Here is a 15,377-nt window from a genome sequence, read left to right on the forward strand (position 1 = left end):
GACTTTGCCTTAGAGTACAAGGTTGGAAAAACCAATGTTGTGGCGGATGCCCTGAGCCGTAGGGCTGAATTAGCTGCTGCGCGCGCAGAGCCTTCTGAAGTGCATTTGGAGGGCGCATTGCTGAGCCGCATCCGCGAGGGCACGCAACAGGATCCGACCGTACAACACCTTGTTTCTCTGGCGCAGGCAGGGAAGACTCGGCGATTTTGGCTATAGGATGGCCTCCTCGTAACAAAAGGGGGACGCATCTTTGTACCACGGTGGGGAAGTCTTCGCCGAGAGCTACTCAAGGAGTGCCATGACACACTATGGGCCGGCCATCTTGGTCAGGAGCGGACCTTAGCACTCCTTGAGCGCGGCTACTATTGGCCGCAAATGAGAGACGACGTTGAGGGGTATGTGCGGACATGCCTCATCTGCCAGCAAGATAAGGGGACAAACCAGAAGGCTGCCGGTCTCCTTGAGCCTCTACCAATTCCAGAACGTCCTTGGGATAGCATCTCCATGGATTTTATTGTTAGTCTGCTGAAGGTAGAGGGCCTCAGTTCTATTTTGGTTGTGGTGGATCGTTTCTCAAAGTATGCCACCTTCATCCCAGCTTCCAAGGAGTTCCCTGCAGAGAAGACTGCAGAGTTGTTCGTAAAGCATGTGGTGAAGCACTGGGGCATACCAAAGAGCATTGTGAGTGATCGCGATGCTCGCTTCACGGGCAAGTTCTGGCGTGAAGTATTTCGGCTACTTGGCTCTGAGTTGCTGTTTTCAACTAGCTTCCATCCGCAGACAGATGGCAGACAGAGCGTATCAACGGGATACTGGAGCAGTACCTGAGGCATTTTGTTAGTGCCAATCAGAAAAATTGGGTGAAGCTCCTTGATGTGGCACAGTTTTGTTATAATCTGCAGAAGAGCGAGTCTTCAGGCCACAGTCCGTTCGAGATAGCCACAGGGCAGCAGCCACTGACCCCGCACACTCTTGCCACACAAGAAAAGGGAAGGCCATCATTCGCCTATCAGTTTGTTCGCGACTGGCACGAGTAAAATGAGTTGGCGAAGTCATTCTTACACAAAGCGGCAAAGAGAATGAAGAAGTGGGCGGACAAGCACCGTCGGCCCGCAGGGTTCCAAGTTGGGGACCAAGTGTTGGTGAAGTTATATCCTGGTCGCACAGGCATCTTCCGCGGGCGGCACCACAGACTACTCAGAAAGTATGAGGGACCCTTCACCATCACAAAGAAGGTGGGCAAGCTGGCATACAAGCTGTAGTTGCCCCCAGACTTCAAGGTGCACCCGGTGTTCCACGTGTGCAACCTCAAGCAGTTCCATCCAGATGATGGAGACCCGGAACGCAATGTGCCGCAACGCGCTCCCATCATGCAGAGGGCCCCGGCAGCACAACGGGCCGAGAAGCACCTCAGTCAGATCCTTCGCCATAAGGTCAACTACTTGGGGCAAGCGAAGAAATACTTGGTGCAGTGAGAGGAAACAGCGGAACCAACGCGGGTGCCTGCATTTCGAATGAACAGCCGCTACCCGGCTGAAGTCAGGGCTTACCACGAAACAGATGGCGTCGAGGACGACACATGATTTGAAGGGGGGAGCATGTTCCCTTGCGACTTACAGTGTATAGTTGCGCTTAGAGTCTGTTTTACTTTTGTTGAGTCTGATGTAAGCTGCCCGGTTCAGGTGAATCAATACCCCGAAGGGGCAGCCCGTATACTTGAACTGTAATGGCCTGCGGGCAAAATTGTGAATGAAGTAAATGCGTTGAGCTTTCTTTTGTTCACCCTCGTTGTGATTGATTCTTGTGATTGCAATTTCTCTCCCTCTATTCTCTCTTGCACTCTGATTACAAGCTTCCGCGACCGGCAAGCGAGCTGACGAGTAGGCTTGCGGCGGTAAGGAAGGACCGTCACGCCGCACTGGCCCATTGAAGGAAATAGGCCCGTGACAGTTACCAAGAAGGTTATTTGTAAAGGAATGTTCAAGATTTATCCTAGAAGGCAGAGGTCGCTTCTATAAACCTTTTTTTTTTAAAGGCAAGCTGGGATTAGGCAGACCCCTACCAGTTATACGACTATACCTTTGGGTTTCGAACCTGCAATGTCCCAACACAAGGTGACGTACACTAGCTGCTCCTACCAGACAAGCGGAGCCCCCCTTGGTTTCTATGGACCATTGTTACAAGACTAACTTGCACTCAATAATGGGTATATATGTTTTCTCCTATCTGTATCCCAGGCACTCCTCTGAATCCAACCTGAATTTGGGTTCCAGATTCAGGCCACAATGAAGTTCTTTTTTGTTTTTTTTTTGAGGAAAAACCACTTTGAGATCAAGTTCAACTGAAACTGACGAGGTGTTGGAGGCTATGAAGACGAGAAAATCAAAAGGTGCTTTTTTCACAAATTCTACAGCAATACACATTCCAAACTAACCACCACTTGCTATATCGACCCCTCTTCATTCAAAATTTTACATCAAAAGAGAAAAAACGCAGAAAAACACTTCGAGATGAAGTACAACCCAAATACACCCTCCTGTACAAGAGAGAGAGAGAGAGAGAGAGAGAGAGAGAGAGAGAGAGAGCATTGCAGCACCAACACCCTCATTTTATGAGTTTTGAATGACCACCATTTGCAGTTCCAGATGCTTCCTGTGTGATGAGTTTGATCCCACGGACCCATAGCTCTGCACTCTCACCATCTGCGCACACGAAATGCACCTCTCTATTCTTGGTGGTCAAGACTCGGAACACCCCATGGTCATCTGCATCCCCTCTTCTTCGCCGGTTCTTTCTGAAGGTGTCACTTGGACCTGCTAGAGCCTCCCTACAGACTACATTCCTTCTCTCCGACCTCCCCCATCTCAACACCCCTTCAACTGCCATCATCTGCAGCTCCTTGGTGTGCGGCTTTCCCCGCCCTTTCCTAATGTGCTTCTTTACTCTCTCGCCCCTAAGAACAAGCTTGCGTGCAAGTTCATCCAGTATCACGTCCTCTACATCCCTACTGCTAGTAGCATTCCTCCTAGCAAGAATTAATGGAGACTCCCCTCTTTCATTTACAACCTTGCAGTCTGCACCATGAGTTATCAGCAACTCACAGAGGCGCAAATGTTGCTCACGAGCTGCCAGCATGAGCGGGGTGTACCCCTCAGGATCAAGCATGTTCACATCATCACTGCCGCGTACCATCAGAAGCTGCAATGCAGCATCATAGTCCCCACGCCTCACTGCACAATGAAGTGCATGGAATCCTCCAGTCCGGGTGCCTCTCTCTAGTGCATACTCAAGCATCACCTTCTCAAACATGTCCCTATTCTTATGCAACTCTGCCAAAGACATTGCAGACTCTCGGGCATTGTTCCGGAGCTTCACATCAGCACCAGCAAACACAAGCATGCGGAAGGCATCAACGTGGCCTTCAACAGCTGCAAGCATGACAGCGGAGAACCCATCCTTGTTCTGTTCATTTAGATTAGTCTCAGGCTGCTTTATCAGTATTTTCAGTGCATCAACATCCCCACAGCGAGCTACAAGAAGTAGTGGTGAAAAGACAGAGGTATTGCTTGATGTGATCTTCCCGGAACGGATCATGTCAAGCAGCACTCTGTTGAAACATGAGGTCCAGTTATTCAACTCTGCAATGGCAGCAGCAGATTGCCCAGCTGCATTCACAAGTGCTAAATCAGCACCAGATGAGATGAGAACCTGCAAACACTCCTCCTGCTTGGCTCGGGCACAAACCATGAGTGGTGTCTCACCAGAGTCTGTACAGGAATTCAAGTCACACTTTGACATTATAAGGCACTTGAGGATTACAGTGCGCCCTAGCCTAGCTGCCAAGTGAATAGGCCTAAATTCATGGCCTGACTTTAACCTTGCTACAAACTCAAGGTCTGCACCCAAGGCTAGAAGCACATCGACAGCACGTAGGTTGGAACAAAGGATGGCATGGAAAAGCAGGGTTCTCCCCTGGTACAAGCTGCTGATGGTTGGCAGGTGGTGTTGCAGAAGCAATTGTAGGATGGTGCCAGTGGATTCTAAGTACTCGACTGCACACCAGGCCGGGCCGTATGCTTCTGCCAAGCCTGCACCGACTCGGAATTCTTCACCTGTAACCGAGTCCCACGACCATGCTCCAAGCCTGACCTTGCAGTCGGTTCTAACTCCAGCCTGAGGAGCAAAGTAAATTAAACCAAATCACTACAAATGCAGCTGCAGGCCTAAGTGAAAACTGATCATTTACAGCATGTAATATCCATTATCTTCAACTTTACTCTGACAAAAAGAGTGTGCTAAATACGGTAGAGAATCCATGACACCCGCTAAAGGTGGAAAATAAATGCATCATGCTCCTAAGATGTAAAACTGTAAAAGTTTCTGAAGAAACTGTTGGTAACACAACCCCAACTCTTTTGCCCTTTCGAAAGAAGAGGAACAAATTCAGGGCAATGGGTTAAAAAAATGACGACTTTATTCAACAAAAAGGAAAAGAAAATTCGTGCCAAGACCTGCAGATGTTGCCCAGGCTGGCTTTAGTCGCTTGGCAGGCAGGTTAGGTTTGCACCAGATAGGCCCACTAAACTAACATTTTCAGGAAAGTTGTGGATGGGGACAAGGTTAGGTTCAGATTAATTTCGATCTGAATACAGGAGTCACTTGGGGGTGGACATCGGGCCGGGCCGGCTTTGACCCGGTTCTTAATTGGCTCGGGTTTGAAGAGAAGCCCCTGGCATGGCTCATTGGCCCGTTGGCAGGGCGGCCCGGCTTCGCCCAATCTTAAAATGCTTGACTGAATTTATGGGTTAACGGGTAAATAGTAATAATTAACAAATAGCAAGTTCCCATGCAATTAATTAGGTAAATAATAACAGTTATCCAAGTTACAATGTAATAGCTAATTTTTAAAAATTTTATATTATTAAAAAATTAATAAATAACTCAGGCCCATCAGCCCGGCCCAGGTATATAACGGGCTGAGTTTCGGCCCGGGCCTGAAATCATGGCCCATGGAGGGCAGGGCCGGTTGCCCACCCCTAGGAGTCACATGACTCATTCTGGAAGTTAGCAGATTTGAATAGACTTGGTCCACTGAACAGCATTAACCATTTGAATAGATTGATCTCAGATCCATGTCAGATCAACTAAAACTACAGGTCTGACCAAGTAAACAAGCTGAGATTTGCATGACTAGTCCATGTCCCAATGAAGCACGCTCAAAACACTCTTTCAGGAAAGAGGATAAGGTGCTTGCTTGACCCAACCCCCATGTTTTCATGCTTGAGCAAGGGCACAGACCCGTCATCTTTTTGTCAATTTGGGCACAAGCCCAATCCCAATAGGCTTTTAAACAAAGCAGAGATGCCAATGGATGGACCTGAGCAAAATTGTGAATAAATGCAACAGATAAGACCCATGCAGTCCGAACCGGTGGCAATTTCTGACATGACCCGCCAACCCGCTTCTTAGGCAGGTTCGGGTTCGGCTTAAACGGGTTCGTGTCGTAAACGGGTCGACCCGCCTAGCCCATTTATTAAACGGGTCGGGTTCGTGTTAGGGGTATGCCAACCCGCCAACCCGTTTAATAAACGGGTTAGGCGGGCGGGTCAACCCGTCTACCCGACCCACCAACCCACCCGCCAACCCCTTTACCCATTTACCTTTGGGTCCTTTTTTCTTTTGAATACTTGATTAGGGATTTAGGGTTTCTCTCGAAGAACAGAGGCTAATCCGGCGACGATCTTGCCTTCCTTGTGGGCACTCTTCGGCTTGATCGCCGGCGGCATCCACTCTGTCACCACCACCACCGGTGGCGTTCCTTCCCTGGCCGAGATTGTCGCTAAAGCGCAACTCGAACTCGTCAAAAAATCTAGTGGTAGAGAGGCCGAAGGGTTTCATAGTGATGGTGGTGGCGGCCTTCTTCTCCTCTTCGCCTTGGCTCGGCTTCGTCCGCTCGTAGGGGGAGAGCCATTTGGCACGCATGTACTTGGGCTTCCGCCAGGGTGGGAAGTGGAGCCCCTTCCTCTTCAGTGACTGCTTCGCGGCCTCGGAGACGATGGTGGAGCCGGTCGGCTTTCCCGACGAAGATGGACGGCAAGGACTGGAGCATTGCCCGGTAGTGGCTCGTTGACCTGTTTACCCGAACCCGACCCGCCAACCGGCCTGCCAACCCGTTTACCCAACCCTGACCCACCCGCCAACCTGCCCGCCAACCAGTTTACCCGCTTACCCGAAATCGAGCCGACAACCCGCCAACCCGTTTACCCGACGTGACCCGTTTATTAAACGACTTAACCGTGTCGTGTCGGGTTACCCGTTTAATAAATGGGTCGGGTTCGTGTTGAGGTATGCTGACCCGCCAACCCATCGTGTCGACCCGCCAACCCGACCCGATTGCCACCCCTAGATGGGACCATACATGAGATGTATGGACCGCTCCCTCCTTAACCACTAAGATGAATAGAGGGTATGTTGGTAAAAACACAAGTATACATGAATTTACTGTGCGCTATTCAAAATTCAAAACCAGCTGAAAACGATGATGGAAAATAAAAGACTACAACACATCATGAACAAGCATTGGCACATTAAGGTGATCCTGACTCTGACTGGGAGGCAAAATTAGAAAATGAATCACGAGAAAAGGACGGAGGAGTGGGTTTTGGTCCTTAAATACCTGCAACAACCGCCTCACTACAGCAACCTGCTTACTCACGATAGCTGCAACAAGGGCTGTACAATCAACGTTGGTGTGCAAAGCAGGCTTGGATGAACGAAGGAGTACTCTGTCCACCGCGTTGGCATCCACCCCACACTGCAACAAGAATCAAACAGCTGGTTTTTAGATAAACCCTCTGGGTACATCATTCGAGTAGTGTTAATAATGTTAATCCTACCCATGCATAAATCATGAAACACAAACCGGATCGGTTTCTAATTAATCCAAACGAACTCAGTCATATCCAAAGCTCGAGCCAGCTTAGTATCCTTGAACTCTGCTCACACTGATCCAGCTCTAGTAGATCAGCTGAGATAAACTCTGCCATCCATTTTCTTGCCAAATTTGGCATTATCTCAAGCAAATAAAATTGGGAAATGATCCAGTGGCTGTCTCCTAACAAACACGTCGATCAGATTAATGGATGGATGATTGGCACAGCGGAGGGGCCCTGCCACCCATTTGGAAGTTGGAACACACACACACCATACATTTTACAAACAGATTAACATACACAAACAGGAAAGAAAGCATAAAACACATGTCAAGCATGCAAACACGAAAAGCCAGCCGTGATACACACTAAGCTATGTAGCCTATGTATGTTCTGAATGCCAAACCAAATGACCCCCGTAGGTGGTGGTCTCGCATCATCCAATAAAAGCACAGGCAATTCTGACCCAGCAGCTATGTCACATGGGTCTGGGTCTGGGTTTGGGTACGGGTACGGATACCAAGGGTACGACACGGTAAATTGGAAAATGTGGGTGGAACACGGCTATATATATTATTTAAAACATTTTAAAATGTTTTAAAGGGATGTTTGTGATTTTTTTATAAGGGGGTAAAATGAATTTTTTTTTAAAGGGAGGGGATTATTGAAATTTGTTTTTTATTTTTAGAGGAAGGGTCCCGTTCTCTTTCCCACCGCCTCTCTCTCTTTCTGCTGCTCTCAGACTCCATCTCTTCCCACTGCCCCTCTCTCTATCTCGATGTGTAGAAGAAGAACGAGGAGGAGGAGCCGCTGCCCTCTCTCATGTGAAGAAGAATGAGAAGATGATGCTGTTGCTGCTGCTCTCTCTCGATGCAATGAAGTAGAACGAGGAGGAGAACCCCGTACTCACTGCCTCTCTCTCTCTCTCTGTGTTGATTGGATGAAAAAGACGGAATATCAGAGAAAGGAGGGTAGAAGGTATGGTGGCCCTTCTCTCTTTTCTTTCTTCCTCTTCTCTTCTTCTTCCTCTTTCTCCTCCACTATTTTTTCTTCTGAGGGTACGATAAAAAGGAAAGTGGAGGGGTTTTCTTTCTCTTGATTGGATGAAAAAGGTAGAGGAGCAGAGAAAGAAGAAGGGTAGAAGGTATGCTGCCTCTCTCTCTCTTTTCCTTCTTTCTCTTATCCTCTTATTCATCCTCTTTTTCCTCCACTTTTTTTTGGTTTGAGGATTTGGGGAAACAATTAAAAAAAAAGGAAACAATTTTTGGGCTTAGAGTTGGGTTCAGGTTACCGTCCCGTGTCGGGCCTGTACGTGGGCCATTTAGCCATGTCTATGTGACAGTCTAGCAGACATGCTTAGTCGGTTGCCTAACTTTCTGGGTGGATATTGACAAAACATATGGATTGTACAGGAACACAGTGGTGTCGCAGAAAAAGAAAAAAAGAAAAGAAAGTGTTGATGTACATTGCCTCTGAGACATTAAATAAGCACCGTAAAAGAAATACAAGTGTCCATTTGTGTGTGTATTCAAATAAACATTGGGAAAGAAGCTCGAGCCTCTGCACATTCTTGTATGTGTATTATCAAGAAACTCCCTATCAAAACACCAAATTAGCTGCATCTTAACCAGGCAAAAATTGAATTCCGAGAATGTCCAAGCAGGTAAAGAAAATTCTAGACATATGCGAAGCACTTTGAAGTTTAGTAACAAAGTAATCATGATCAGTTTATATGACCGAAGAGCTACCATCAGATCATTACTATTTGGGAAGAAAACATCAACAAAGACTCAGGGAGTTGAGACAGAGTTTACAGAAAGGACTTGCAAAATGCATTAAACAGAGAAATGAGCCCTCATAAAAAAAAACTTTAAGTTCAGTGTAGGAACTAGGCATACCCTGGAAAAGGTCAAAAATTGCAACTAACAAAAACCAGATAGGTCTAGATCAGAAATTTCCCACCTGGATCAAGCCTAGATCTGGTTTCACAAAACCAGCCTGACCCAGATCAAGGTATAGATCTGACCACACAACATTGCATGTGATCAATCTCTTTGGCGGCCTCACCTACTCATTTTTAACACCGGGCAGTGAATTTCTAACATATGTTTTACCTTGATGAGAGTGGCAACGACGTCGGTGAACCCTCTGCAGCTGGCAGTAACTAATGAATGAACTGCAACATTAGGCCTGATCATATCAGATGCCATCAACAGCTCAGCAAGCTTTGCACGGCCATGGCTACAGGCCTCCAACAGGGCCTCTTCACAGGCTGGCTGGGAAGCACCCGTCTTCAACAATATCTCCAATATCTCCGTGTGGCCCTCCCTAACAGCAGCTGTTGACGCAAACCCTCTGAACACCTTCTGATTCACATCAGCACCGACACTCTGTCGTATGTGCACAATTGCAAATACATATATGCATAAGAAAATATAACCAAGCTACATGTGGATAAAATTATCACACACACACACACACACACATATATATATATATATATATATATATAGAGAGAGAGAGAGAGAGTAAAGGCAAACATTACTAATACAGATTTTCATAGAGCCCATTTAGTACCCATTAATGTCATCATCCAAATTAAGATAGCTTCAGAAAATAACAAGGCAGCAGTCCAAATTACAACTTAATTCACCCCTACAGTAGATATTAACATCCAAATCATGTGTTGCCTATAAAAAAATCCAAATCATGAATTTCCAAAATGAAATAAACTAGGTCAACATTAAAATCTACATAATCTGATCTAGTTCTTTTGGTTGGATAAATGATATCCAATGTGCAAAGATAAAAAATTTGGTGTTAAGTAATGTTTGTGTGCACGTGGGAGAGTAATGGAACCGTGATTCCAGACGGAGAAAGCACAGTATAGTGGCTCCACCAGTACCCTTCATCTTTAAATGAAACAAAATCTGAAATACCAGCAGACATTCTCGTGTTTTACTCTAGATCTCAACCATAGGAAGGGGGGGGGGGGGGGGGGCGATGAAGTGGAGCTAACAACAAGCATTCCAGCCCGTCAACTATACGGACCAACTGACCCACAGTCCAGGTGGATCCCCCCACCTTTCATTCCCCCACCTTCAAACAAAAGCTGCTCTGATGATAGATAATTGAACTATGCCCCACCAGAGCAGCAAATAATTCTGAAAAGATAAAGAGATAAATAATAGAGTATTTTTTGAAAATCGCAAAATATCATGTCCACAAACAGGGTGACCTCCAATTCTCTTTACAGGATGTTTTTTTATTGATCTCTATTTAACATTAGACTTCACATTATATGTTGCATCACTGCATGGTAGGCATGCAGCGACCTGCCTGACAACCATCCATCTTGGCATTCCTTGAGATGGGTGCATCATCCATCTCGAGAAATGTTGAGATGGATGGTCAGCAGTAGTGGAGGTGCATGCTAAGCATGCAGCGCCGCTGCATAAAAAAATGGCCTCTTAACATTATCACGTTATTTGGGTAAATTGCAAGCTTTTGCTTCTTGGAGAGATCAGAAAGATCAGCTTGTTACATATACTGCATTGACTTTTAATTATTAGAATGGTGCCTTTCAGATTCAACAAATCTTTGCAGTTTCTACTGCATTAGTGCATCAATCCTACAGTTCTACCAAATCAATTTTTCCAAGATAATACACTTGATCAAATAAATTGTCACACAAACAAGGGGAAGCTACATGATGTACATGTACTGATAGATATTGTCATTAAATAAAAGTACATCTTGTTCATTAACATCACAAAAATATTCCAGCATGGTTAGAGCAGTCAACCGACCTTCACATTCATATTATTACAGTTACTATACCCCTAAAAGAATAGAAAGGAGGAAAAGACTAATATTTGCATGTATCAGAAAGAAGTACTACTTGATGAAGATGGGGTTCAATCTTTTCACAGAAATATAGGTTTACTGCAAATGCCCAGGTAATATCCTCCCAAAACAATGCCTCAGGTTTGAAAAATACGTCTTAATGAAAAAACAAACCAACAGTGAATTCGAAACAGAATATTTCTCCCATGTAATATCCTGGCGGGTATGTATGACATCTTTTCTACCACCAGGCACCTCTCAAAATTCATGAAGAACTAATCGCAGAAAAGGCATAGTTTTCGAATGGATTTCACAATGGTAATAAGAAAAGGTGCACATTAACTTTCCTTGAACAGACTGCTTCAACCACGTGGTTCACCAACAAAAAAACAAATCCATAAATTAAAGGTTAAGAAAAGTATGGTAAAAAAAACTACGTAAATATTTCTCACGTATGGTAAAATTCAGGATGTACGGATAAACACTTTCCTAAAAACAAAAAAACAGGGTAGATGGCTCCTTAACCACCGTACACGTATATCTGTACGACACGATGTCAAGGAGCAGTGCCATAATTAAAAATTAAAACTAGAAGTACTGAAAGTGTCACATGAGGTCACGAACTAGATGCAGAGTGAAGTATCACAAGAAAACAGAGTGCTACTCCCCAACCAAACAGGAGAGAGGCAGATGAAAGAGAATGCCTGATGCTAGTATGTACTTTAGCCGTAAGTTTTACAAAATGGATACATCCCAAGAGGATGTCTGTGGCACGCATTTATACAAACCAAAGATTAAAAATACCCCCCCCCCCAAAAAAAGGAATCGCGGGTGTAGCGAGGATGCAACATGTCCAGCATGCAATAGCAGCAGGTCTTATTCACCAGGGGTGACAGTGCAAATGAATAAATTGAAATAGTTGAAAGGGACACATTAATGTTTGACGGAAGAAAAACATGTCCAGCAACAGAAGCAGCTCTCAACTTCCTTTTATCAAGCTGTAACACTGCAAATCAATAGAATTGAAATAGTAGACAAGGACACATCAATGTAAAGGGAAGAAAAAGAAGACGACGAGCGAAAAATGACACCTGGGGCACTGATTTTGGGTGGAAGGTACATACTACATACCATCCGAAGTCCAACAGCTCAATGTGACCCTGGTGGGCCAACAGCAAAACCAGTCGTGCAACAAAGCCCACACCCAGCAGTCCCATATTTGGTGTACCCCATCTCAGCAAGTTCTAAGCAAATAGCTCTATTGATGTTTACCTGTGTGACTTTTTTTGTCTTGGTCATAGCAACCATCAAATCGTTCAAACGGCTATTCAGCAATCTGATCACGCCGACATCCACAAACTGGGATCATGTCTCTTTCCCAAACACCTAATTCGATGGAAATGGCAAGTAATATTGCTTGGAAAAAACATCCCATTGCCAAGACCTTGTGACGCTACGCTAAGTAAATTACGAATGGCTGCAGCAGTGCAGCTATCGAAAAAGGGCAAGACAGGTAGGCAACCATCGCCATCTTTCCTTCGGAAACACTGTGAGTCAAGCCAGCTTTCGAAAACCGCGTGCTAACGCAGTTACTGTTTCGGTGGTTCGTCTACACCCTTTATCTCCAAACTAGAAAAGAAAGGTAGGCAAATAATAAAATAGCAAAAAACCAATACGAATCTTGACCATCCTCGCAGACGCGAAATACTTTACAAAAAGAACATAAAATATATATATAAAAAAAAGGAATTTTGTTTCACGTGCTCCTGCAGTGGGCAAGCCACGGTGGAGGAAATGACAAAGCCGGCAAATTCCCGAGGCCACCCTGGCGCACTGTAAAATGACCTCAAAAAATCACCACGGTGGATGGAGCCGTTCTGCTTCCACAAGACGACCAGTAATTTTTAATCCCCAACATACCCTTTAGCATCTGATAGGGGGTAATCTAGGTGTTCTATTTTCGTATGACACGTACAGGGATGGCCGGTAATCGGCGGACCTCCCTACTTTTGACCAAGATGAGATACCCTACGTTCCCTACGCACCACCAAATAAGATAATGACGTAATTGACCTGAGAGAGCGCTCCACGAGTATTTCCGCCGATCTTTCTTGCATCCGGATCAGACCTATATTTTGCCCATATGGTCAATAGCGGGAAGAGTAATGCTCTCATGAGCCCCGTGTTCTATTTATTGTGTCTACGTTCGTGCGGATCATGGCAGAAACATAAACAACGAACAGAGAAAAATCAAACCGTTCAAATTTCTAAATCGCACGGACGGTACCCGTAGAAGAAGAAATATTGATCATACTTTTCACTGAAACAATTTGAATGCATCCCTGCCAGTTTCCTATACGACCTCTGTCCTATCACTCCCCCAACAATGACGGATCAAAATATGCGATAATTCACAAGTCGTCCTGAGATACACTGGGCATTTTCAAAAATCATAAAGCGAACGAACTACCCAAATCGGTGAAATCACAATATGAAACGTCTGATATTATTATTTTCCCTACGTCTTGTACGGGAGTACGACTCTTCTAAATGACGAAAGTATCCTTAGAGAAATCGGAAATTCCGGAACCCGTGTTTTTCCACACTGTACATTGGCAGACTCTGCAGAGTCCAAGTGAAAGAAAGAAGAAGATGGTGATGAATATGATAGGAAAAGCGTCAAAAGAACGGCGGCAAGCTCAAAGTCTTTCATTAAACCAGACGAAATTTGCAAATTCTACTGAAAAGAAGAGGCAAAAGGAAAAATGGCAAATCCACTTTTCGAAAGAGGAAGAAGGGAATCGACTACAATTTCCGAAATATAGACCGCATTTACAAATTTTACTGACTTCCTAAGGAAAACCGCAATGTTTTGAACAGGTCGCGACAGTTGTAGCCAACTCACGATAAAATTGTGAGTTTCTAAAGAAAATCCTAAAAAAAGCACGATAATCAAAGCACGGTGAAAATACTGCAGATTTCACTGAGAGCCGTCGTTTGCCACTTCCTATTTTTCACGTTACTTTCCAAAATAAAACGCTATAGAAACAAATGCTTATTAAGAAAAAACAAAAAAGATCGAACGCTATTTTCATCTTTCTTGCTATGATCCCAATAAGAAGGTCTAAGGAAGAAAAAGGTCAGGGCTCAAGTCTGGAATACACTTGATCTTAGCCAAAAGTCTGGAATAGACACCATGCAATACTGAAAACAACAAGAAGACGAACGAGAAGATCGCAGAGAATCTCCTCCGAAAGGAAATAGGAAAATCAGAAGGCCACAGTTCCAGAAGTTAGGCCAAACCATTAAAACTATCCCAAAGATCTATAACGCCCATCTGATCCAGCAGGAAATAGGAAGAGAAAACCCGTTCTTCCGAAAATTAAGACTTCCATCGCTACTGAATAAATTTACAACGCTCGAACCACAGCAACATCAAAGAATCAAGCAAAGCTAATGCTAAGAAGAAGGAGATGATGATGACGACTACGACGGCCACGGTGACGACAATGATGATGATGATGCAAAAGCAACAAATCAAGTACCGATGAGAAGAAAAAGAAGAAAAATCAACAGAGCAAATAACGACGAGAAGAAGGGGAAGAATCGTCTGCACGTCCGATCGCTCAGAGAGAGAGAGAGAGAGAGGCCCTCACCAGGAGCTTCCGGACGAGCGTCAGGTTGCCGGCGTGGGCGGCGAGGAAGAGCGGCGTGGCGTCCGTCTTCAACTCCTCGTTCTCCGCTACCACCTCGTCGGGCGCCTCTTCCCGGAGCACGACCTCCGCCCGGCGAGCGCTCAGGCAGACCGCCCCCACAAAGTTGACGTCGACGAAGGGGTTGGCGACGCACTCGAGAGCGCCCTTGACATCCCCGGAAAGGCAGGCGTCCACCAGCCTCTGAGACACCTCCGCCTCGTAATCGACCGGAAACACCTGCTTTCCGGCGAGGAACCCGACGGAGGAGTGCGCGAATACCGTCATCTCCAACTCTTCTTGGTCGGATAGTTAGGCTCCTCAGGCCCTCATTGCCACCGGAAAATAGCTCTTGTGGCTTCTCAGAGAGAGAGAGAGAGAGAGAGAGAGACTTTGAAACGGGTGAGCGCCAGACAGAGTGGGAGTCAAAAGACTACGATTTATAAGCGAGGATTAACCGCGGTTAGAATTGACCGGAGGTGAACTCTTTTTCGGGGTGTAACTGTGGGTCCCGCTCCTGTACGGCTTCTTCTTGCCTTCTTTTTTTTTTTTCTTTTTGCGCCTTCCTTATTTTTCCTTTATTCTTTTCGCCGTTTTGATTACTAGCCACCGCTAGAAGCATCTCGGCTCGGCTAAGCTTCGTCTGGGATCGGCTCTGTCTGACTTCCACTTAAGGAGTACGACGCGTCACTCGGTAACCGAGCCCAGCTAACGTGGCTTTCTACAGGGTTTCTTTTACCCGGGAAACCCTATTTAACGCCCTAGAACGGGACGATTTGGGCGTTTGACTTCAGTCGTCTACTGGAGCAAGAATGCAACGTTCTAGATATGGACTTACGAAGGAACCCGATATGTTTTCAGATAGAATTCGGGCCTTGATGTTTTTGGAACCAAACATCGATCCAAT

At 45.6% G+C, this 15,377-nt stretch overlaps 1 protein-coding gene across 1 annotated transcript; it reads right to left on the minus strand.

Moving 5' to 3' along the window:
• Positions 1-2,378: 2,378 nt before the first annotated feature.
• LOC149842912 (ankyrin) lies at positions 2,379-14,758 on the minus strand. Its single transcript, XM_090000764.1, has 4 exons — positions 14,435-14,758; positions 9,047-9,322; positions 6,677-6,814; positions 2,379-4,173 (listed from the first exon to the last, which is right to left on the minus strand). The coding sequence occupies exons 1-4, from the start codon at positions 14,756-14,758 to the stop codon at positions 2,605-2,607; spliced, it is 2,307 nt and encodes a 768-aa protein (XP_089856890.1). The 3' UTR covers positions 2,379-2,604.
• Positions 14,759-15,377: the final 619 nt, after the last annotated feature.

This window comes from Nuphar pumila, chromosome 3 (genome assembly GCF_984573655.1).
Source record: "Nuphar pumila chromosome 3, dmNupPumi1.hap1.1, whole genome shotgun sequence".
Classification (NCBI taxonomy): Eukaryota; Viridiplantae; Streptophyta; class Magnoliopsida; order Nymphaeales; family Nymphaeaceae; genus Nuphar; species Nuphar pumila.